General features: G+C 27.5%; 3 protein-coding genes and 1 pseudogene across 8 annotated transcripts; 1 reads left to right on the forward strand and 3 right to left on the reverse strand.

The window, feature by feature from the left end:
- Nucleotides 1–152: 152 nt before the first annotated feature.
- On the reverse strand, nucleotides 153–3,104 carry LOC125423074 (uncharacterized; annotated as a pseudogene).
- Nucleotides 3,105–4,968: 1,864 nt separating this feature from the next.
- On the reverse strand, nucleotides 4,969–7,872 carry LOC107420778 (uncharacterized). Its single transcript, XM_016029824.4, has 4 exons — nucleotides 7,713–7,872; nucleotides 7,009–7,126; nucleotides 6,404–6,618; nucleotides 4,969–5,524 (listed from the first exon to the last, which is right to left on the reverse strand). The coding sequence occupies exons 2-4, from the start codon at nucleotides 7,096–7,098 to the stop codon at nucleotides 5,224–5,226; spliced, it is 606 nt and encodes a 201-aa protein (XP_015885310.1). The 5' UTR covers nucleotides 7,099–7,126; nucleotides 7,713–7,872; the 3' UTR covers nucleotides 4,969–5,223.
- Nucleotides 7,873–8,957: 1,085 nt separating this feature from the next.
- On the reverse strand, nucleotides 8,958–10,843 carry LOC107420770 (uncharacterized). Of its 2 annotated transcripts, none has more exons than XM_016029817.4 (4): nucleotides 10,724–10,843; nucleotides 9,996–10,091; nucleotides 9,655–9,869; nucleotides 8,958–9,478 (listed from the first exon to the last, which is right to left on the reverse strand). In XM_016029817.4, exons 2-4 carry the CDS (start codon nucleotides 10,083–10,085, stop codon nucleotides 9,211–9,213), a joined length of 573 nt encoding a protein of 190 aa, XP_015885303.2. In that variant the 5' UTR covers nucleotides 10,086–10,091; nucleotides 10,724–10,843; the 3' UTR covers nucleotides 8,958–9,210. The 2 variants fall into 2 exon arrangements, with proteins under 2 accessions (XP_015885303.2, XP_024930997.2); XM_025075229.3 differs by having other exon boundaries at nucleotides 9,996–10,116; nucleotides 10,724–10,800.
- A 2,582-nt stretch (nucleotides 10,844–13,425) lies between these two features.
- LOC112490554 (uncharacterized) lies at nucleotides 13,426–19,291 on the forward strand. Of its 5 annotated transcripts, XR_007241625.2 has the most exons (5): nucleotides 13,426–13,654; nucleotides 13,747–13,897; nucleotides 15,726–15,822; nucleotides 18,689–18,914; nucleotides 19,057–19,291. XR_007241625.2 is itself a non-coding variant. In XM_048476263.2 (4 exons), the coding sequence occupies exons 3-4, from the start codon at nucleotides 15,751–15,753 to the stop codon at nucleotides 19,190–19,192; spliced, it is 576 nt and encodes a 191-aa protein (XP_048332220.2). In that variant the 5' UTR covers nucleotides 13,426–13,654; nucleotides 13,747–13,897; nucleotides 15,726–15,750; the 3' UTR covers nucleotides 19,193–19,291. The 5 variants fall into 5 exon arrangements, 4 of the variants coding, with proteins under 4 accessions (XP_048332220.2, XP_048332221.2, XP_048332222.2 ...); XM_048476263.2 differs by having other exon boundaries at nucleotides 18,689–19,291; XM_048476264.2 differs by lacking the exon at nucleotides 15,726–15,822 and having other exon boundaries at nucleotides 18,689–19,291.
- The last annotated feature ends 6,134 nt before the right edge of the window (nucleotides 19,292–25,425 follow it).

A 25,425-nucleotide genomic window follows, 5' to 3' on the forward strand; every position in this document is an offset into this window, starting at 1 on the left:
TTATTTATTTATCTGTTTAAAAATTTATTTATTAATATTTAAATTGTATAAATATATCAGCTACCAATATATAAATATATATTATTTAATAAATATTATATATATATATATAAATAAATGTGTATGTATTTTTGGTGCGGTCAACATCTTCTACCACAAAAATTTTGGAAACGGGGATACATCTAATTTCTTTGTTGATAAGGAGTATCATTGGTACGACAATTTTTCAAAACAATATAGATTTAGGAAAAAAGGAAAAAAAATAAAAAAAATAAAAACTTTAATTCTGTTTTCAACATTAAGTCTCATAAATTGAGATCACTGCTATGGTTTTTCTTGCATCATAGGCTCCATAGGCATCATCAAATTATAGCACCATGTTTTCAAAAGCAAGTAGACAGCACACTTGAGCCAAACAGATCACACAGGGAAATAGGTAAAGATAAAGAAGCCACAGGAACGGCCACCCGAAAATGTTAAAGCATGCTACAAAATACCCACCAAACCACCTAAAGAAAGAACATGAAAAGTGGAGAATGGTCAGGAATGCTACTTACAGATTCAACTTCCATTACATAAATACCTAAAAGAGTAGTAGCTGATAAGTATGAAATTGAACCACCAAAGGGAAAGACACCTTAACTTTCTAAGTTATTCTTGTCGAACATTATAAACTTCACACACCACCCTTCGCACTTAGCTGAGAATCGTATTGAGCTGTGGTGACCTGCCCACACTTAGGATCATTTTCTACCTCCTCAAAGTGGTCCTCTCGAGCATTGTCAGCTAACATAAGGGCAACCAACCAGAAGAGGGCTGAATCAAGCGACACAAAAGCACCGCCACCAAGGAGACCGGTCTCAGCAGTGTGGGCATCCTGTTTCAAGATCGTGATGGATGTTGTTTTTCAAGTGGAGTTGCTCTGTAATTGCAGGCCATAACAACAGTGCTCCAGCTAATCCGGCTGTAAACTTATACAATTCCACCATTAAAAAAACAAGAACAAAAACAGAATTAGTGAGAGGAGTGGCTACCAGGTTAAGAATTATACTTGTAAGTTGGTACAAGTACAAAGTACTCGAGTAATATTATTAGATTGCTAGCCATTTAGCCAATAGATTGCAGATATCTAGTTTGAAGTATAAAAAGAAAAAAAAGAAAAAAAAAGGCGTCCGTAATGTATCAGTGTGTCTTAGAATAGTTATCTTCATGGAAACCACACAACTTTTAATCACATCTAGATTTCCTAAAACTTGATTAATTGCTTTCTACTCAATCTTGTGCAGTGCACTCCCATTTATAAGGCCTCCAAAAATAAACACACACGTCCAGCCTTAACATTTAACTTCAATAACAAAATATCACCACATACAAAATAGACAATGATTTCCTGCCCACTAGCTAAAACATAAAACTTTAAGATAGGTAAGCTTATATTCTCAACTATCAACCACAAACCATCTATGTATGCATAAAATATGACACCTAGATTACCAGAATTACAGACCTCTGTAACAAGGTTCAGTGCTTTAAGATAGGTAAAGTAAACGGCAAATTTAACAGCTTGATAATGCTGAAACCGACAAGTAAACGGCAAAGTTAACAGCTTGATAATGCTGCAACCGACAAGTGATTGAAACAAATGAAACATGAGAAAAGATGATAAATACATACTTACAAAGAAATGTTGAAGAATACAACGAAACTAGAGCTTTGGAACAAAGCCGCTTATGGAAGGGACTTTCCTTTGTATGGGTAAAACAATGATAGAAATCCAATACGATTAGAAATGCCAAGGACAGATATCCTAAAACAACTGTTGGATCAGATGGGTACTTGCAGATAACAACACCTTTTCCTGTGATTGCAGTTCCAGATGCAGGCTGTAAAAAGGAACAAACTAGAATTTAGCCAGTATGCGAATAGAAATCTATTCGTTTTTATTTCTCCACATCAAACATAAGTACACTACATATGTTTTCATAGAAAATTAAGACTCATATCTGCTTTATTTCTCCAATTATAAGAGTTACCCTATAGGTGTTCATCTCATCTATCGGTACAGACTACAGACAGATATAAACAAAATTTTTGCATGATTCATCGGGATTTATATTGCAATAAACAAAAATGAGAAAACAAAAAAGTTGTCATTTCACTATTTCTCCAAGTTTGACATAAAAAACGAGTAATCAACAATCTCTTATAGACAGCAAGAATCAGGATTATACAACTTGATAAGAATTAATAAAAATACAAGTAATTTATTATTTCAGCCAATAATTAAAAACATAAGAATAAAATTACCGGAATACTTAGTATCAAATTTTCTACTGACTAGGGACTATAGTATAAGTAAAGCCACCTTCTGATTTTCGGCAACAACTCCAAATGTGAAAGACAAGACACCAAAAAAGGCCACTATCAAAGACATCTGCTTCACTGTAACAGCCATTGCCCCAGCTGAAAATTCTACTAATAAAAACGTTAACATCTGAGATATATATTGCCAGAGAGAAAATAATGTACAAAATAAATACTATGTCAATTCATATAGAAAACGATCCATGCAATCCCATTATAAATAATTAATAATAATAATAATAATAAACAGAGCACAAATAATCAAAATGTATAGGCACCGAATATTCCAGTCAATAATTCCACACACACACACACAAACACAAAAATAAAAATGTCCAAGGTTCCCATCATATTTCATGAACATGACAGGGCCCCGACTCTGTGTTACATTCCTGGGAAAGTCTTAACGGAAATTTTCTCGAGAAAATTTCAATACTGGAAACATAGCCTTGAAGAGATACTGTTTTATGAAAAAATTAATTAACAAAAACTCCTGAATAAAATATAAAATTACAAGCACTCACGAAGCGTTACTTAATTTCCCCGCAAAACAACGATATTTTCCATTAAAAAAAAAAAAAAATCTACTGGCAGGGGAAGATCTCAAAATTGATTCTAAAAGGAATATATATATATATATATATTTTTTTTTTTTTGAAAAAGGATTCTAAAAGGAATATATGCTCTGAATCAATTTCCAAATGGAAGATCCGCCCCTCCTTCCCTTTCTCTCTCTGCCCCTTTGATAACAGTAAAGTTAGTGGCCCAGTGAATTCTTTAGAAAATTATGATGTGTTTGGACTTTAGATATTCTTTTTTAGACTTTAGGAATGTGTTAAAATTATGGGAAATTTAACATTTTTTGAAAATATATACATATATTTTATATTTGAATGATTTTTAGAAAGATAAAATTGTGAGTGCAGAGAAAATTAAATTTCAGGAAAATAAGTAGTAGAAAATAAATTTTTTCAAAAAATATATCATTTTAGAATTTTTAAAAAAATTAATTTATGTATTATATTAAAAAATAATTTTACCCTCAATTTTTAAACAAAAATTAATTAATTAAGTATAAATTATAAAATTTTAATTATTTATCAAATTAGATAACAGATTGCACAATAATTTGATAAATGAATTTGATTTTATCTAATTTGACAAACAAATTTCTTTTATCTAGTTTTATACAAAAATTTAATAGATTGTATTTAAACCAAGTTTCATAGAAGTACTATATGATAAGGTGTAATATAATTCAACGCAACTTATTACCAGATTTAGCATCCTCAATATAAAATGTTAAAAGTAAAAATTCAATAAAATTTGTGTACTTTGCTTTTAAGTCTAACAATATGCAAAAAAAACAAATTTTAAAATAAATAAATTTAAATATTATTTTGTCAAATGGCAATTTATAGTTTATTCTCTTTTTTTTGAAAAAATAATTTGTTTATAAAATAACTTCAAAATAAATGGAATAATTATTTTTTATTTTTTATATTTTACATTGAGGGTGTTTTTCTCATTATAAAATATTAAATCATCTTGACCATCATATTTTAAAGTTTAACTAAAGAAAGAGAAGCATATATAAAAAATAAATATATAAATAAAATGAAACTACGAAGGGAATATGTGCGATTTTTAAAAAACTAAAGATGTATATAAAAACCCTTGAAACCAGAAGAAGTTATGCATAATTTACCTTTATCAGGAATTGAAAATATATGAATCCAAAAAATTATATTCTCACTTATATTAAAGTGTCATTTTAAAAATTCTGACTACCCAGTTTTAAAATTTTTTAAAAATTCAAATTTACAATTAATTTATTACACAAAACTTTATTTATTTACTTACTCCTAACGTTTCTATCATTAAACAAACATTACAAATAACAAGACTTTAAACTGATTACTAAAAAGTTGAATCCCAAAAATCAATTTTCTCCCACATTTGAGAAAAGTATATAAGCTCTTAATCAGAGCAATTTTTCGCTTTCGAGTTGGGCTGGACTTTTGTCTGGTCTAATAATACAGCGAGCACCAGCATGAGAAGCAAAAAGAGCACAGCCATTAATGAAATGAGAACTCAACGCTCAGGTATTAACCGATAACAGAGTTCCTCAAATATTAAACCATAATGAAAAATACATCTATTGCCACAGAAATGCTTAATCAAGCCAACTCCAACTTTTATTTTGTGAGAATTAGAGAGAAAATTTCAGGAGATAAATGGACACTCCACTTGATTTAGCTACCACCATAAATAGAAATCCTATACGATTTGAAGTTTCAAATATTCTTATAGATTTGTTTTAAAGAACATAAAATCATGATCAATCACCACTATTTGATTCACAAAAGAGAATTTTAGAATAAAGTACCAATTTTTTTTTTAAAAAAAAAAGTTTAGGACTAGAAAAAATATTTATATATAATTAAAAAAAAAAAAAAAAAAAAACCTTTGATTCTGTTTTCAACACCGAGTCTCATAATAAGATCACTCTTTATGGTTTTTCTTGCATCATATGCTTCATAGCATCATATTTTAAAAAGCAATCAGATAGCACACCTGAGCCAAACATACAACAAAGCGAAATAAGTCAAATGAAGTAGCCTTATTGAATGGCAACACTAAAGTGTTAAGCATGCTACATTTACCCAATAAACCACCTAAACAAAGAAAACGAAAAGTAGAGAATGGTCATGAATATTAATTACAAATTCGATTTTCATTGCATAAAAACTTAAAGAGCAGTAGCTGATAACTTTTAAGTATAAAATTTGAAGTCTGAACCAGCAAAGAGAAAGACATCTTAACTTTTAAAGTTGTTCTTGCTGAACATCATAAACTTCACGCACTTCCCTTCAGACTTAGCTGAGAATCATATTGAGCTGTGGTGATCTGCCCGTATTCACCCTTAGTATCATTTTCTACCTCCTCAAAGTAGTCCTCTCTAGCATTGTCAGCCAACATAAGGGCAACCAACCAGAAGAGGGCTGAATCAAGGGACACAAAAGCACCACCACCAAGGAGACCGGTCTTAGCAGTGGGACATTCTGTTTTAAGATTGTGATGAACGTTGTTTTTCAAGTGGAGTTGCTCTGTAATTGTTGGCCACAACAACAGTGCTGCAGCAAGTCCGGCTGTAAACCTATCCAATTCCACCACCACAAAAAAATAAAATAAAATAAAATTAGAAAGGAGACGGGCACAGCCATGGGCTACCAAGTTAAGAACTATACTTGTACATTGCCTACAAAGTACTAAGTACAAAATATTGCAGCAATCTTATTAGATTTCGCAGCCGATTAGCCAATGGGATTGCAGTTATCTTGTTTGAAGTAAAAAAAAAAAAAAAAAAAAAAAAAAGAACAAAAAGAAGAAGAAGAAGAAAAACGATCGCCTTTATGTATTACTGTTTCTTTAAATAGTTAATCTACACATAAACCATGAGATTCTCAACTGTCCAACTACGATTTAAATATTGGACTGGCTGGTTGATCATCAGTTCTTTGTTCTAATAATCTCATCTAGTTTTCCTAAAATTTGATCTATAGCTTTCTACTTTAATACACTCTAGTAGATTAAGGTCTCCAAAATAAACACATTTCCAGCTTAACATTTAACTTCAATGACAAAATATCACCACATACAAAAAAACACTAAGTGTTGACGAAACTGGCAAATATCAAATTTGCACCTTCAACATTATATCTTAATTTCCTCGGTATTTTATTGCATCTATTTTACCAAAACTCTCAGCTTTGCACCCTTACTATATCAACAACCCCATACTTTTAAGGGTGTTTGGACTTGCAAAGTACACTTCTATTCTCAACTATCTCACACAGACCATCCATATATGCATAAAATGTGACACATAGATTACCAGTATAAGAGATCACTGCAGCAAGGATCAGTGTTTTCAGATAGGAAAAGTAAAACAGCAAAATTACCAGCGTGATAATGCTGGAATCAACAAGAGATTGAAACAAATGAAACATAAGAAAAGATAATAAATAATACTCACAAAGAAATGTTGAAGAATACAATGAAGCTAGAGCTTCGGAACAAAGCCCCTTGTGGAAGGGACTTTCCTTTGTAGGGGTAAAACAATGACAGAAATCCAGCCAGTGAAGATGCAATGAGAAATGCAAAAGACAGATATCCTAAAACAACTGTTGGATCAGAAGGGTACTTGCAGATAACAACATCTTTTCCTGTGATTGGAGTTCCAGAAGCAGGCTGCACAAAGTAACAAACTTGAATTAACACACCAAGGTACTAGGAACAAAATTTTGCGTGATTCATCGGGATTTATATTACAATAAATGAAACTCGTGAAAAGGGAAAAAAAAATTTGCATGTCACTGTTTCTTCAATTTTTACATAAATTTTTTTTTCCTTTATTTGAAAACTCTACAAAAATCTTTCTATTAAAATTTTCTAATCAACAACCTCTTACAAAAAGCAAGAACCAGGATTGAGTATGAAACTTGATAAGAATTAATGATAATACTTCTATTATTTCAGCCAATCTCTTTATATAATGAATTGAAAACATAAGAATAAATTTAGCGAATACGTAGTTTCAGATCTTCTACTGATTAGTGACTATAGTATAAGTAAAACCACCTTCTTATTCTCAGCAACAACTCCAAATATGAAGGACAATACACCAAAAAAGGCCACTATCAAAGACATCTGCTTCACTGTAACGGCCATTGCCCCAGCAGAAAATTTTACTAATTCCCTGTAAAGATAAAAACCTTAACATCTGAGTTTATTGCCAGAGAAAAAGTAACGTACAAAATAAATGCTATGTTTTTTCAATCCGATTATAAATAATTATTTCTTTTGAAAAAAAAAAAAAAAAAAAAAAGGAAGAAGAAGAAGAAGAAGTAAGGAAGTTACTTCGACTCCATAATCAAACAGAGCACAAATAGTCAAAGCCGCGGATCGGGAAAAAAAAAAAAAATGTATAGGCTCCGAATATTTCAGTCAATAATTTCCACACACACATACAAGAAGAAAACTGTCCAAGGTTTTCCTGAACAAGGTCATAAGACAGAACTCTGGCTCTGCAATACATTCCCGGGAAAGTCTTAAAACAAATACAGAAATTTTCTCAAGAAAAAAAAAAAATCATATTATTGAAACAAAGCCTTGTACATATACGGTTTTATCAAAAGTTAATTGAAAAAAATTCCAAAATTAAAGCACTCACTAAACGTTACTGAATTTCTCCAGAAAACAACAATATTTTCAATTGAAAACAAACAGAAAAAAATAATAATAATAAAATACAGAAAGAAAGAAAAAGAAAAAAAAAAATCTACCTGGATTCCAAGACGAATATGCTCTAAACCAATTTCCAAATGGACGATGCGCCTCGCTTTTTCTCTCTTCAGTTTCTCACAGTGTATATGCAGCAATTTCTTTGAATTCGGGTCGGGTTTGTGGATACGTGCGGGATTCGTGGAAGTCAACCTGGAATCTCTCCTTATCCGCTGGATGCTGAACAATTAATTTTCTGCTTCGCTATTGGTTAAGCTATCTTTTATATTTAGCTAATCTGAACCGCCAAATTACCATTCAATGGTAGGATTGAGACAAGGGGCTTTTGGGACCCACTACATTTAATTTATTTGGGAAAAAAAAAATTGTATTGTAAAAAGTCGCAGGCAATAATTACCCGTCACATTTTTGCACCACCAATCATTCAACCAATTGCGCTTTGTTTACCAAAAAATTCCGCTTCGTTTACGAAGTTTGTGAAAAACTCATTCCCTATGCAATACTCTCCGTCTGAAACTCCAATACAATATTTTTTTTTTTTTTTTTTTGGCCTTTATCTATGTGATCCCCATTTAAAAACATTATTATTATTTTAAAATTAAAAATTGAAAAAGAAGTTAAGATATAATACAATTACAATTATACTGTTATCATATGTTCAATTAATTAATTAATTATATTTTGTCCTTTTTTATTTTGTGTAGATATACAAAATTTGACTTTAACCAAAAACCATAAAGGAAAAGTCACTATCAGAACATACGTCTTACTCGATGATATTATACAGCATTAAATTGAGCAAAGAAAAAGTATGCAGTATATTCACCGGAACCAAAAAAAAAAAAAAAAAAAAAAAAAAAAAAAAAAAAACACTAATGATGATTTTTTATAAGCATTGAATCATTTCTATTTATTCATCATGAACAAATGAACAAATAAAAAATTTAAGTGAATGATTAGAAAATCAAAAAAAAAAAAAAAAAAAAAGGTGAATGTATGCATTCTACTTTAATATTGTAGAGGATAAAATACCGAATAAAATATACTAAATGTATATCAAATGCCATATGTTAATGAAGAAAAATATCTTGATCAAAAAAATATATATATTATATCATATGTCAATATTTTAAGATATTTGCAAGTATTTAGTTAAAAAATCTTCTTAGTTACTCATCTCTATATGATATTAATATATTAAATAATAAAATATTAACATATAATATTTGGTATAAATCTTAAGTGAAACAAAAAATAATAATAATAATAAGCAAATAGAATTAAATAAACAAGCAATCATAATCAAATAAGTTCAATATTCACAATTTTTTTTTTCTTTTTGTTGATAAATACAAGAGAAACTTGGAACAACTTCCATTATGGGATATACCAAGAATTCCAAGTACTTCTGGAACAAAACCATCCAACATAAATTCATCAATCTTGATTTTATCACAAAGTTTATACACAATCAATATAATAAATATCCATATCCCAAAGTAATGATACATTTTTTTTATTTTTATTTTTTGTAATGTATCACTCAAATGTAACAACTTGGGTTTCTTTATTATTGTAATTTGATTGAGCATCTTCAAAGTAGTCTTCACGAACATTGGTGGCTAACATAAGGCTAACAATCCACATAAGCGCTGAATCAAGGGAAACAAAAGCTCCACCACCAAGAAGACCAGTCTTGGCAGTGGGGCAAGTTGTGTTGGGATCGTGATGAACCTTGTTGTTTAGGTGATGTCGCTCTTGAAGTACCGACCACAATAGCAATGCTGCCCCAAGTCCACTAGCAAGCCTGTAAAATATTTTATTCTCAATTAAAATATATATATATATATATATAAATGAATTACAAAATAAATCGAATCCAGAATCTGATATGTCCATATTATTTGGAAACATTTTTTTGTTGTTGTTTGTTTTTGTTTTATAAAAGAATGAGAAATTAAAGAATATGAGAGAATTACTTACACAGTAATGTTGAAGAAGATAGCAAAAGTGCTGTCCTTGAACATGACGTACTGTGGAATAGATCTGCCATTGTAAGGGTAAAACAACGACATAAAACCGACTGCCGTAGCAGCAGCAAGAAACACAATCGACAGCGAACCCAATACAACAGTGGGATCCGAAGGATAGTTGCATATCACTACACCTTTTCCTGGAATTGGGGTCCCAGAGGAAGGCTGCACGTAAAAGAATAAAACCCAATTATTAAAAAAAAAAAATATATATATATATATATATTAGTTATGGAATAATAATTTAAAAAATAAAAATCTATATTATTTTTAAAAAAAATATATTTTTACCTTCTTATTTTCAGCTAGAATACCAAGTATGAAGGACACTAATCCAAAGGCACCCACCGCAAATGCCATCTGCTTGGCAGTTAAACCCATGGCTGCCTGCTAATGGAAATTATTTCAATATCTGCAAATGAAAAAAAAAAAAAGTACAGAAATGAATAAATTTTGCATTGGACAGAAACAGAATCCATAATTTTGATTATTTTGATTTTTTTTTTTGGTTTAAATTTCATATATTTCATTTGATCCAAGAAATAAGCCAAGCAGGTTTGATCATACTAATTTGTACAAGTTTTTTAGAATTTCTTTTGATGCAAGTGACTCATATATCAAATGAGTAGTAAAATTTGGTAAGATTTCTGATTCCACAAAAAGTCAAATTGGTATGATCTGGCCTGCAAAATACTTTTAAATACAAGGGGGAGAAATATAAATTAATAATTTTATGATAAACATCATTTTTAAAAAATATATACATGTTCTTTTCATTTTGCTCAATGCTTTACGTTCTCTATCAATTTTTTCATTATAACCAATCAATACAACAGTGATGACCAAAAAAAAAAAAGCTAAAATTTCCTCATGGTCCTAATTGGTACCAAACTTCAAACATAAGTTACAAGAATCAAATGAAAAAAATAAAATAAAAAGGAACATCCAAATCATAAAAGGCAAATTAAATCTCGAAGATTAAACAAATAATAAAGAAGGAATTGTAAAATAGCACAAACCTCGTTTATGAGCAGAACAGCTCTTTGTTTTTTTAATCTTTTTGGGTTTGTGTAGGGCAAATTGTAGAAGAAGAGTTAGTAAATATAAATAATAGAAACAAAGAGGGAAGTTGTGAGATTGGAGGATTGAGTGGGTAAGAATTTGGACATTTTGGTGGCAAAGATTCAGAATTTTGTTGCAAAAAAGTCCTAAAATGGATATGTACATTAGGCATTGAGCTGTTAGTCCATTATTTCACTCTTTATTGCTGCAATTTCTTCTGGTTTCCTTCTGTAGTTCTATTTTTGCTTGCTTATTCTTGTTTGGGACTTTATTATTCATATTGTTATCACGTTTAAACCTTCTAAATCAATTAGACTTTGGTGAATAAATTAAACTTTTCTTTTTTTTAAAACTATTTTAGGCTTTATTTGTTACCAACCTTACCAGGATCCAATTGGATGAAAATTCATAGTCTCTGTCATATTCCCTAAATATTAAATCATCAATCTAAGAAAAAAAAATTGACTTTTAAAATTATTGAATAGTTTGTATTAGACGAATAATTTGACAATCTCTCTCTCTCTCTCTCTCTCTCTCTATATATATATATATATATATATATTTTTTTTTTGTGTGTTGGTTATGGTATGAACATTCCCCTTCAATGCTACTTCAAACAGAAATCTTGACAGCTGGATACCACAGTTTATGAAAATAAAAAAGAGCCTTTTAAGGATATTTTCCAATATTTGTTCATAATTACGCCAGGCTGGTTTATCCCTGCATTCATTTTCGTAGGGAAAGACAAAAGGGAAGATATTTAAGGTTTTTTTTTTTTTTTTTAAATGAAAATGGTATTTTTGCCTATTGAAAGAATAATTATGACCCAAAATTTATATTCTCCTGAAAAATTATTCAATAAAACGGGAATATAACTGAGATAATAGGCCGATCCACTTAATTCATTAAGTTTTAATACATCATCTATCTAATTAATTTAAAATTGATAAAAAATTTACTGAAAAATCAATTTGCTTAATTTTAATATGTTTACAATATTCAATTTCCTTATAAAGAATTTTTATCCCAAAAAAAAATTGCTTATAAGAAACACTTTTATTTTGATCTAAACATTTTATTGTCAAAAAAAAAACAAAAAAACTAAAGAGTTGAAAAAAAAAAGTTAAAATAAAAAATTTATATCAAATTATATTTTGCATGCATAAAATACATGTTTTTTTGTATAACAATTGAACTTTTTGTATTATATATAATACATATATGTAATATATTTATTATATAATGCCCAAGTTAATTTTATTTCGCATAAGTAGGTATTATACATCTAGCAAAAAAAAAAAAAACGTATTATACAAAATACATATATATATATATATATATTTCTGTTATGCAAAATAAATTTTTTAATATATGTTTATCTGTTTTTATTTTCATTTTTGTTTTTAACATTTTTTTTTTTACATCTTTTTGCTTTTAACTTAATTGTTTTTCAAAAATATTTAACTTAAAACAAAAATATTCCTTGAAAGGAAATTGAATATGTAAAACATCTTAGAATTAAGTAAATTGATTTGTTAGTAAAAATTATCAATTTTAAATTGATTATGTGGATATAAATAAATGTTATATTGTGAATTCAAATCCCACGTTTTCCAATTATTTTTTAAATCTATAAAAATAATTAAAATAAAAATTTAGCTTAATATCATACAATTTTGTTTTTCAAAAAAAAAAAAAAACAAATTTGTTAATTATATGATTCTTTAAGATCAAATTAAATGAAGTTTATATATATATATATATATATATATGTACATGTATACATTGTCTAGGTTGGACAACATAAATGATTTGAACTTAAAATTATTGTCCACGAAATCTAGTCAAATTTAATTTATGAAGTTGACGAAACTAGTCTTGCACATACCACAGAAAATTTCATTTACTTTTTGGATTATTTTATTCTTATATTTTATGAACCACTCATACTAAATTTTATTTTTGCTTCGTACATTAATAAAATAAGTCAGTTTTACTTATGAAAATTGTATACATAAACTGGACAATATAGACTCATTCGACACAAGTATATAGTAGATATATTATTTTGGTTTATACAATTTAAGTTTATGTTTTCATCTATTATTAAAAAAATCCAAGATTTATATTTTTATATGTTATTAACAATAAAACATATAACATGTATAATCTGGACTATATTTATTTTAAGTGCTTAAAAATATTTTTGATCTTTTATCAATAGATATTTTTGGAATATAACAAATTGTTAAAAATGTAGTGTAACTAGTGTTGTAAAAGTGAATATAATTGCTTTTTTGCTTCGCAATATTAGCTACATAACGTTAGATTGTTAATTTGGATGGGTTTATTCAATTAAAAAAAAAAAAAAGGTAGTCATTTAAAAAAACAAATTACTACCTAATTTATCAATAATTTAACAGGAAGGAAAAAAAAAAAAAACTACCTAATTTATTGTCCTTGTAGCAATGATCCTAAGAAAGAAAGAAATAGTTTGCTTTTTCTTTTTTCCCCAAGACACAACTGCCTAATATTGATTTGGGACAATTATGTATACATATATATATATATATATATATATATATATATATATATATATATATATATATATTGAGGTTCAAATCAAACACTTAGTGTGTGTTTGATTCATGGGATTGTGTCCCAAATATGGTGTTTGGTTTGCAATTTTGAGTTTGGGACAACTTAACCCAAACAGTGATTTAATCTCAAACGATTGGGACTCATCTGACCCGTCCCCCCCGGGTGATTTTTGTCCCAAACTAAAACGAAAGCCTAATATACTCTCTCGCCCGAAGGAGCTCGTTGGAACTTGGTGGAAAATCGAAGGAGCTCGCCAGACATCTGCATCTCTCGGAGAGAGAAATACGGTCCGTGAGTTCCCTCCATCTCGCATCTCTATATTTGTTGAGTCTACTTCTTCCTTGTCTGTTCTTCTTGTCATTTGTTGAAATGAAAGCAGATTTGACTAGATCTGGAAAATAACTCTATTCTCTCGCCGAAGGACCTCGCTGGAATGCGGTGGAAAGTTGAAGGAGCTCACCAGACATATGCATCTCTCGGAGAAAGAGACACGATCGATGAGTACCCTCCATCTCTGCATATCTGAATCTGTAGATTCTTCTTCTTCCTTGACCTTTCTTCTTGTCTTTGTTGTTGAAATGAAAATCGATCTTACTAGATCTGTGCCTTTTACTTATTACGGTATGGGAAAATTTGTTTGATATGCTCTTTTGCAATATGTTAGTTCTTTCGGTTTGGGCAATTTTTGTAGTTTGTATTACTATGGAACACATTTTAACAAATTTTCTGCTGCATGTTTCTCTCCATCTCTTTTTCTTTTTTTCTTTTATTACCCTTAAAAATGCCTTCTTTCTTTCTCTAACCATTTATTTTTCTCACTGCTCTGCAACTTGGAACTATCATATTTTATTGGAATCGTTTTTGAACCACCAAAATGTGTGGAATACTAGCCGTTATTGGTTGCTCTGATGATTCTCAGGCCAAAAAGGTTCGCGTGCTTGAGCTTTCCCGCAATAAAATTTCTCATTGGCTTGCTCTTCTTATGCATTTACTCCGCTTCCTTTTTTTGTCTTTGCGTTTATTTGGGGTTGAATTTTGTTTTAAGTGTGTAGTCGTTGCACACAAGCCTAATCTTTGTTAACATAGAGTTGGTTGCAAATTCTTTCGTTCAAAAATCTTTATTTATTAAATTCACTTTATCCAATAATTCGAAGTTTAAAGGGGGAAAAAAATAAAAAAAGAATTATCTGATCTTGATTAGAAGATAAATATGGCAGTATGGCTCACTTTGGATATCTTTATGGTTTACTATTACTCAACCTGTATACATGTTTTTTGGCCATCATAATCCAATCATGGTCATTCCTCAAAAGTAAAAAGTCCAATCTCAACCTTACAGATTATATGATCCCATAATTTTTATTACCCTTTATAGCAAATTTTCAGGTTAAATAGAGAAGATAGGAAAAGAAAAAAAAACAAAAAAGTAGAAAACCATTGATTTTATTTTACTTTTTTGTTCATGTCAACTACTATATTATTTCAGTTCATAAAACATATACTATGGTTTCAATTGGCTCAAAATTTTGCTGCTTATATATTCTTGAATCTCAATATTTGACTCCCTTAATTTTGCTCATGCATTCCAGTTCTATTGGAAGGTAGCCCAAGTGTTGGGAAAACTAGTTTAATTGTTGCATTAGGCAAGTTTTTTGGTCATAATGTTGTAAGGAAAAACTTGTCTGAGCAGGTTCGTAATTTCAATTATTTGTCCATCTTTATTTTAGTCAAATTTCTTTTCTACACTCTCTCCCAGCGTCCCTCCTCATCCTCTTCTCTTACTTCCTTGCCCTGCCCTGTTGAAATATATATCTATATATATATATATATATATATATATTTAAGATTACATCAACATGGCATGAGCAATCACATAAACTTTATGCCTCCAGCTATTACTTATAATATGCTGTAGTGCAAATGTGCAATATGCTTGAAATGAAACTGCTGCCTGTGATTTCATTATTGTTAAGTTTTAGCATGCTAAATTATGCTTAAGCTGACACGTGGATTACAGGATGAAGTTGGGGCTTACCTTGGTGTCTGAGTGGCTTTTAGTTAACTGTTTGATGGCACTTTTATTTAAGTGCTGGATATTTGTTATTGTAGTGGGTGGGTGGCTTAGGATATGTTGAGATGATTGTGTTTGGGATTCTTATAGTCATTGCAACTTTTTGGGATTCTTATATATACATCCTAGGATGGATATTCTTTTCCTTTGTAGTTTAAATTTTTTATTTTATTTTTGTTCATTTATTATTATTATTATTATTGAGCTTATCTTTTATGCATACGACCTTTCTATTTTGTGTACTTTAGAGCTTATCTGTTATTAATAATGCCTTTCTTTTTCTGTAGTTTAGATTTATCTTGTGATTTGGATATGTTGAACAATGAGGCAGTGCAGCTTACGAGTGGTTGGGAAACTTCGGTTCTTGACAGCCAAAAAAACTTGGTTAGCCGAAAAGTGCATATTTAAAGTGGTGTTGATCAAATGTTTTAATTTTCTCTTTGTTGGTTTTCCTGCTAAGTCTTTTTTCTTTGTATTTTGTTGAAGAAAATCTATCTCGTGTTCCTTGGATGTGGAAAACAATTCCATTTGATATTTTTCATTGATGATGTTTGGCTACAGTTTATCTTTGGGAAAATCTCTCATGTTTGCTCATTTGGTATTTTCCATTGGATTGCTATTGATGATGTTTGGCTACAGTTGAAGTTTTCCATTGGCATGCTACTCGAGCCATTAATTTGAAATTGGATTTAGTTGTTTGTACCTTATACAATACTCTTATGAAATTCCTTATATAATAATATACTATCTATATATGTTGGCCTAATAAAACTAATTCCAGGTCACCTAAAAATTCTCCTCTCTGACACAAATCAATCACACCCTATTGAGCCGATCCAGGAAATGAGGTTATGAAATTGATGCCTTATTTATTTAAAACATGTTATAAACAAATAAAAATATATAAAATACATATTAAATATAACAATTATGAAATATATTATATGATTACAAATGAACAAATGTTAAGAAAAATATTAGTAGAACATAAATATAAAAAAATATTAAATATGAAGTTCATATTTTTTTGTTAATCTTTAATTCAACCTCACTGCCATAATCAATTAAACAAAAAAGTTTGGGAATGATTATGTTTCTTTTATCTTTTCTTAGTTCTAGAAATAATTGTTTCTATTTCATCCAAAATAAATTATGTGTCTTAAATATAATGTGCTCTCGATTTATTTGTTTTTTTTTTTTTTTTTTGGTAGTACATATGGATCGAAGAAAAGTCGCTGCATTCTTTTTGCTTCCAAATGATTCACAATTAGAGTCTTTTTGTACGGCATTTATGTTGCTTTTGTTTATGTATATATACTGGGCATATATAAGGCGACATGATAGAGGTTATAGGAATCAACTACCTAGGAATGCAGAATTGCGTATGTCATTTCTAAATAGTCTGTTAGATAATGATGTTAATTTTATTAGTCAGCTTAGGATGGATAGGAGAACATTTGATACTTTGTGTCAGTTATTACGCGAGGATGGATAAGTTAAAAGTGATGGCACTGTTACATTGGAAGAGCAAGTGTGTGTATTTCTACATTATATTTCTACACATAATTGCTCATCATACAAATAACCGTATGATTATCACTAGATTTTTTAGATCGGGAGAGACGATTAGTAGATATTTCAATTCTGTGTTGCATGAAATACTCCGCTTACATATGACTTTGTTAAGATAACCAAAACATGTATCAGATAATTATTTGGATAATAGATGGAAAGTATTTAAGATACGTTTGTGGAATTGTTTGGTTATTTATATTATAGTTCAATTATTTGTAACATTATCTGATGTTAGTAACATTGTTAATGATGTAGAATTGTTTGGGAGCTTTAGATGGAACATATATTAAGGTGAATGTCCCAGAAAATGATAAACCAAGATATCGAACAAGAAAGGGTGAGATAGCCACAAATGTTTTAGGTGTATGTAATCCAAATATGGAATTTATATTTGTATTACCTGGTTAGGAAGGTTCTGCTTCGGATTCAAGAGTACTCCGAGATGCATTAAGTAGGCCAAATGGGTTAAGGGTACAAACTGGTAAGACTAATTCTCAAGTTTTACATTGTAGTAGTCAACATTGCATACACTAATAGGAGATATGTTTTTTCTTTTTTTAGGTTGTTATTACTTAGTGGATGCTGGTTATACTAATGGTGAAAGGTTTCTTGTACCATATAGAGGAACGAGATATCACCTTTCTGAGTGGAGAGATGGTTGTGCACCCATAAATCATGAAGAGTATTTCAACATGAAGCATGCATCTACTAGGAATGTCATAAAAAGATGTTTTAGGGTTCTTAAAAAGCGGTGGGCAATTTTAAGAAGTCCATCTTTCTATCCTATTGCAACACAAATCAAGATAATTACTGCATGTTGCCTTATACATAATCTTATTAGAAGAGAAATGATAATTGATCCTGGGGAAGTCAAGTTTGATAGAAGTGATGATGTTGACGTTAGTATCGAGGATGACTTTATAGGATCGATTTCTTCATCGGACCAATGGACCCACTGGAGAGATGATTTAGCTAAGCAAATGTTTGATGAGTGGAGAGGTCTTCGTGGTCATTAGTGGTCGATTGTTGTCTTTAATGCTTCTCTAACTGCTTTATTTTATACTGTTTGTTAAACATCTTGGATCATTTGTATGAAAACCAATATATATTCTATGCCATTGTTGTCAACCATGAATGATTGTTGCTTATTTGCTTGCTGTTATTTGCTTGCTATTATTGTATTGTTGAAATCATAAAAATGTGAATTTCGATAGAAATGGAGGTTAGAGGTAGCAGTCATGATATCCGAGGGGTTGAATCTAGACGAATATGGAGTAAAAAGGAGGAAGATGCTTTACTGCTTATTTTAGATGAGGTTGTAGCTAGTGGGCAGTGGTGTGACATAGGATCATTCAAATCTGGCACAAGTACTATGATTGAGAGGCGATTGGCTGAGATATGTCCTGATTGGTTGTGAGCAAATCCACACATTGAGTCAAAATTGAAAAAGTGGAAGAAGTATACGGTATAATATACGATATGCTAAACAAAAGTGGGTTCGAATGGAATGACTTTCTTAAATGTGTGGAAGTTGATAGTGACGAAGTTTGGAAAGCATATGTGCAGGTTTTGAAACATTGGACATCTTCTTTCATTGAATTTTTTAACTTGATATATGAAGTATGTTTTTCTATTGTTTACAATTAAAAGTTTTTTTTATTTTTTTTTATTTCAGAGCAATCCAAGTGCAAAGGCATGGAAAGGTAAATTGTTTCCGATGTATGAGAGGCTTGCTACTATTTTTGAAAAGGATCAGGCAACAGGACATGGAGCACAAACTCCAATTAATATGGTCAATGATTTGAATTTGGATAGTGGAAATGAACAATTTAATGATGTATATTCTCCAATGTCTATGAATGAAATACATAATGAACCGTCCACCCGACCCAAATTAAGAGGTAAGAGAGAATCTGAATTGAAAGATGATGATATTGTGAGCGGATTTGACAATGTAGCAAAGAAATTATTTGATAAATTGGCTGCAAAGTTAGATAAATCTGAAGCCAATTATCCACAATACTTAACTATGGAGCTTGACAGGTTAGGCTTCTCTGCTGATAACAATCTCGAAATCTCTAAGGCAATGAGATTGGATCCATCGAACGTTGAGGTGTTTAAGATTATTGGGACGGATGCGGGCAAGATTGAATTTGTTAGGAAATTTTTAAATTACTAAGTATCGTTGTGGATCATATATTAAAGCCTATGTATGAAGGGATGATAATTAGGAACACTTATATTTGAACTTTATGGACATATATTGTACGGTTGTTTATGGACATATGTGGTATGGTAATGGATGTTGGTATCTAATTATGCATGTAAAGACACTTTTATGGAGCACGTGTTATGTTTTAGTGTATTAATATGCACTTGATTGATTTAACGCATTGTTATTTTGTTTAATTATATTATTATATTATGTTATAGTTTAATATAATATGCAGGAATATTCAATGGCAAGGAGAAGAATTTATATTGTGTTTAAAGGTAGACAACTAGGGATATATAATTCTTGGCATGAATGTCATCAACAAGTCCAAGGATTTAAGGATAATTTATATCAAGCCTATAATACAACCGAAGAAGCTGAAATAGCATATGCTGAGTATGTAGAACAAATGATGAGGAATCTAAATGAGGCAAATCCAATACAACATATCACCGCACATACACGTGCCAACTTGAACAATGAATGGCGTACTGGTTATATAATCGGCTATTTGTTTGGATTATTATCAATGAGTATTTTTATTTATTTAGCATATAAATAGTTATCGGTATAAACTCAAATATATACATTTGTATGCACACAAGTATGTGAAATCGTAGTTATTAACAAGTTCTTAATTAAATATGATGTTATGTTTTTTGATTTGTACATATAATTTAATATATTATAACATCAATTTAATTAATTTTTAAAACCATATATTAAAAGTAATTTGTGGGTGTAAAAAAAAAATTACAATTTAATTACAATGTAAATAAAAAATTACAATTACAAAATTTCATTAATTATCTTTATTTTTTATTAATTATTATTTATAAAATATTATATTATAATTTAATTTTTATTTATTTTTAAAATTATAAATTAATATAGTTTGTGGATGTAATAAAAATTGAAATTTTATATGTAAATACAAATATATCAATTTACAATATTAATTAAGTATATTATTTTTTATTATAATTATAAATCGAATTTTATAATTTTTCACTAAAAAAAATTATAAAATAGTTTAATCTAGTCTAATCATGCACCAAACATGGAACAACCAGTCCACCATTTAGTCCGAAACTATACCAAATACAAAACTGCACTATTCTATCATGTTCGATCTAGACCTGATCTGTCCGATCCTGTTCGATCTGAACCTGTCCTGTGTGCCAAACGTTAATATCACAATTTATTTTTTAATTATTTTATTTTAAAAGTTAAGGTTTAAAATTTTTTGATTGGATTTTTTTTTTAAATATGATTTTAGTATATTGCTAACTTCATGTTTGACTTTTTTTTTAATTTTTAAATCCTAATTCTTTATGTGATCAAAAACCAATAAATGAAGACGATGTTAAAACAATCAAATTAATCAAATATGAATTTGACTATTTATATTATAAGATAACTAGTACTAGTTGTTAAGTTCACATATAATGTAACTGCATTATATAATTTAAATATATATATATATATTATATAATATATTATATACACACTATGTATTCTTAAATACTAAACAAATATATAATATATATTATATATATACATGTCGTGCATTCTTAAATTCTAAACAAATATATATTATATAATATATAATACATATTATATATACACATACCCATTCTTAAATCCTAAACAAATAATAATATCCTTAATATATAATGAAAATAAAAAAAATAAAAAAATAAAACATATTCATCCATTAAAACAATTTCAACACTACTAATTTTTTATTTATCATCATAGCTTTGGGATCTCCCAAAGTTTTAGAACTCGAACTTTAAATATCTATTACATATTGTTAGCATTGACCTCTTTGATAAAATCGATCTGCCTGCTTATATTTGAAAACTTATTCAAAAGTTTTATAATTAATAAGTATATTTGAATCTTTTTTTTTTCAATATATATTATAAAAGTTTTTTGAGAATTAAAAATTTGAGTTTTATATATTAATATTATTTAATCATGGAATTGAAATTCAAAATGCTTATCTATCTAATATTTTTCCATTTACGAAATTTAAATTCAAATTGAAATGCACTTGTATAATTTAATTCAAATTCAAATATATTTAAATAATATTTTTTTACTTATGAAATTCAATTTCAAATTCAAATGTATTTGTTAATTTCTTGTAAATAATTAATTTTTCTATATTAAATATTCATAATATAATATAATTTATTTATTTATTATTATTATTATTATTTATTCTATAAATATATTTTTATCTTATAAGGTAAATTATTTATGCTATTTAAATTAAAAAATATTTATCTATTTAATTTTTCTCATCTATTAAATTCAAATTCAAATTTATTTATGTAATTTAATTTAAATTCAAATATATTTATGTAATATTTTCATTTATGTAATTCAAATTTAAATTTTAATGTTGATTCCTTGCAAATAATTAATTTCTCTATACTAAAGACTCATAACATTATTATTATTATTATTATTATTATTATTATTTATCCTTAAACAAATTTTTATCTTATAAAGTAAATAATTTATACAATTCAAATTAAAAATTATTTACCTATTTAATTTTTTCTATCTATATAATTCAAATTAAAATTTAGATTTAGATATATAATTTAATTCAAATGCATTTATATAATATTTTCCATTTATAAAATTTAAATTCAAATGTATTTTTTGATTCCTTGCAAATAATTGATTTTTTTATATTAAATCAATATTTAATTATATTTATTATTATTGTTATTGTTATTGTTATTATTATTATAACCTAATTAACAATAATTTTGATTTAAAAAGAGGCACATATATAGTTAACACACCATATATGTCGACTTGTACATTATGATATAAATCAACATCAAATTATATATAATTTACGGTGTTTTTTTATATATTTATTTCAATATTATATATAATTTGATTATGATCTATTTTTAATGTACATATCAATATTTATTATAGCAAAATTATATATATATACACACACACATAATATTTTATGATTGATGATATAATTATTAGTTTATAGTTATCAATATTTTAAAAAGAATATGTTTATTTAAAACTTATTTCAAGACAAAATTTGATTTTATATATATTTTGATACAATTATAAAAGATAAAAAAAAATTATACTTTTTCAATCAATTATCTAATATTATAATAATAAAATATATATTTTTAAATATGATCAATAAAAATGAAAAAGTTTCATACTTTTAAATAGCTGTTCAATTTAATATTAATTAATATTTTGATAGGATCATAAATAATTAAAAAAATAATAAGTTTTTATTGATGATTTTAAAGGAAACTAGCATCTATTCCTATGCGATGCAAGATATATATAACTATAATAAATAATTTTAAAAATAATCTATAATAATTAATTATATTTGAAAACTTATTTAAAAGTTTTATTGTTAATAAGTATACTATAAAAATTTGTTAAGAAACATAAATTTAACCTTTATATATAATACTATTCAATTATACAATTTAAATTAAAAAATGTTTACCTATATAATTTTTTTAATGGAATTTTTCTATCTAATTTTTTCCTCTACAAAATTTAAATTTAAATTAAATTGCATTTATAAACTTAATTCAAATTCAAATATGTTTAAATAATATTTTTCGTTTATAGAATTCAAATTCAAATATATTTTTTGATTCCTGACAAGTAATTAATTTCTATATATTAAATACTCATAATATAATTTAATTATTTATTATTATTATTATTATTTATCTTATAAACATATTTTCACCTTATAAGATAAAAATATATTTATCTTATAAGCAAATGTTTTGAATATAAATCTTATTTTCCTATGTTTAACAATTATTATTTATGTTATTATTTTTTTTATATTCAAATAAAAAGATATTGTTATTAATTTCCATATAACCATTTTTGTATATGTTAATATATTTTAAATATTTTAAATTAAGGAACAATATATATGCAAATATATTTATGATATATACTATTATAATAATAATTTTTTTTATTCCTTCATTCCTAAAAGTAAATCTATTATATATAAAAATAAATCTAATTTTGTAATTTTGTTATGTTTAACAGTTATTATTTATGATATTATATTTTTTATGTTCGAATAAAAAAATGTCTTTATTAATTTTCATATAAACATATTTATATATGTAAAAATATTTAAAATATGTTTAATTAAGCAAAAAATATATATACAAATACATTTATGTCATAAAAATATTATAATAACAAAAATATATATTTTTATTTCTCCATTCCTAAACCAAAATCTATTATATGTAAATATTAAAAAACATATATAATACTATAAAAATATAAAAATATTATAATAGAAAGAGTTTCCAATTTTATGAATATAATAATGTATCATTATTTTGTTGTGTTCAATATTTTTTAAAAAGTATGCTTTTTTAAATTTATTTCAAAACAAAAATTAATTTTACATATAGTTGAATACGATTATAAAAGGGAAAATTATAAATATAAATAAATATAATTAAAAGAAAAAAATAATTTTGGATGAAAATTAAAATAATAATATGTTGAAATGTGGTATTTATTCTTCTTTTTTTATATTATATATATTTGAAAGGATAATATAAGAATACGTGGTGCAAATTTTTATTTTTTTATATATTATATATATTAGGTAACAATCACTTGGTTAAATATACAATCAAGGTTGCGCCAAGTTGAGCAAGGCCATGCTTATGCTCCATCCAGGTTAGAGTGGCAGTGCGGCAATGACCTCAAAAACTACCAAAAAATAAAAATAAAAATAATCACTTGGTTATATTATACATATCTTAATCACTGCCATCTTAAATTAATCATGAGACCAACGTAATTACCACGCCACAAATAATTATTGTTTATATGCCAAAAAATTGAGTGGAATTTTTATTGCCCAAAATCAAAATTCATTACCTACACCACTGTCTAATTGATATCAATAATAACCCTGTCATTGTCACATCCAGGGATCCCACCATACATGCCACAACCAACAGGGCACATGGCATGTAATATGCCCACTTTTTTCCTTTGTTTTATGGGTGGAAACGCCTAGTTTCCCTTATCTTATAAATGATGTCCATATCCGTGCTTCGTTTTGGATATATGATTATTTTATTATTTAAACAAAAATTATCTTTATTAGTATATACTAACATATTCTTTTGGGACAGCTGAGCTAATAATGATCATCAATGATATCGTTTAAAATATTTGAATGATGAAATATTCATCCTTCTATTTATAAACTAGAAATGTAAGTAAAAAAAAAAAAAAGATTATTAATATATATATACACTAAATTTCTTCTTAAAAAGTTTATATAATAGTTAAAGAGTCGTCAATTTTTTTTTTGAATGATTGTCAGTTTCTAAAAAGCAAGTCATTGTTTTATCAAATTATTCTACCTATATATATTTATATATTTCTCTCAAGAAAATATATATTCATATTTTTCCAAATTATTTAATTCTAAAATATTTTTTGAGTGGAAGTTCTAAAATGTGGACATTAGTTATAACTATTACCTCAAAATTCTTTTAATTATTATTTTTGTTTGATATTCTTTTAGTTCTGAATGAAGCTAATATGCATAAATTATAAATAAATAAATAAAATAACTATTGTTGGCATTGAACTATTGATTGTTTTGATTTTTGAACCACATGAAAAACAGGAGGCGCCGACCATATATATATATATTCTTGCTTAGAAAAAGTAAAGATAGGTATAATATAAATACTGTATAGCAATAGGCAATAACCAGTTTTTTGCTGAAAATGATGTTTTATAAACCAAAAAACCCGCAGAATAGGCAATAACAAGTTATGCTAAAGTCATGCAGTCCAATAATTTAACAAAGAAAGACAACTTGGTGTTTGGATTCGCAAAAAGTAGAAGGAACCAAAGTAAGGAGTTAGAAGGGTGCATTGATTTGGTATCTCAGCTGACTAGATATGTTACTTAAATTATAAGTGCCTCCTAACTTCAAAATTGGGTTTTGATTCTTCAGAAAAGTTAAAGAATTCAAAAGTGGCTGTAGGCTTTTTCTTTTTGAGGAGGTTTTGAACGACGTTAAAAAAAAAAAAGAAAAAAAAAAAAGCCTAGGTATGTCTAATGGGTATTCATTTTTCCTAAAAGTTAATAAACAAAAAAAAAAT

Source organism: Ziziphus jujuba, chromosome 5 (assembly GCF_031755915.1).
Source record: "Ziziphus jujuba cultivar Dongzao chromosome 5, ASM3175591v1".
In the NCBI taxonomy this organism is placed as follows: domain Eukaryota; kingdom Viridiplantae; phylum Streptophyta; class Magnoliopsida; order Rosales; family Rhamnaceae; genus Ziziphus; species Ziziphus jujuba.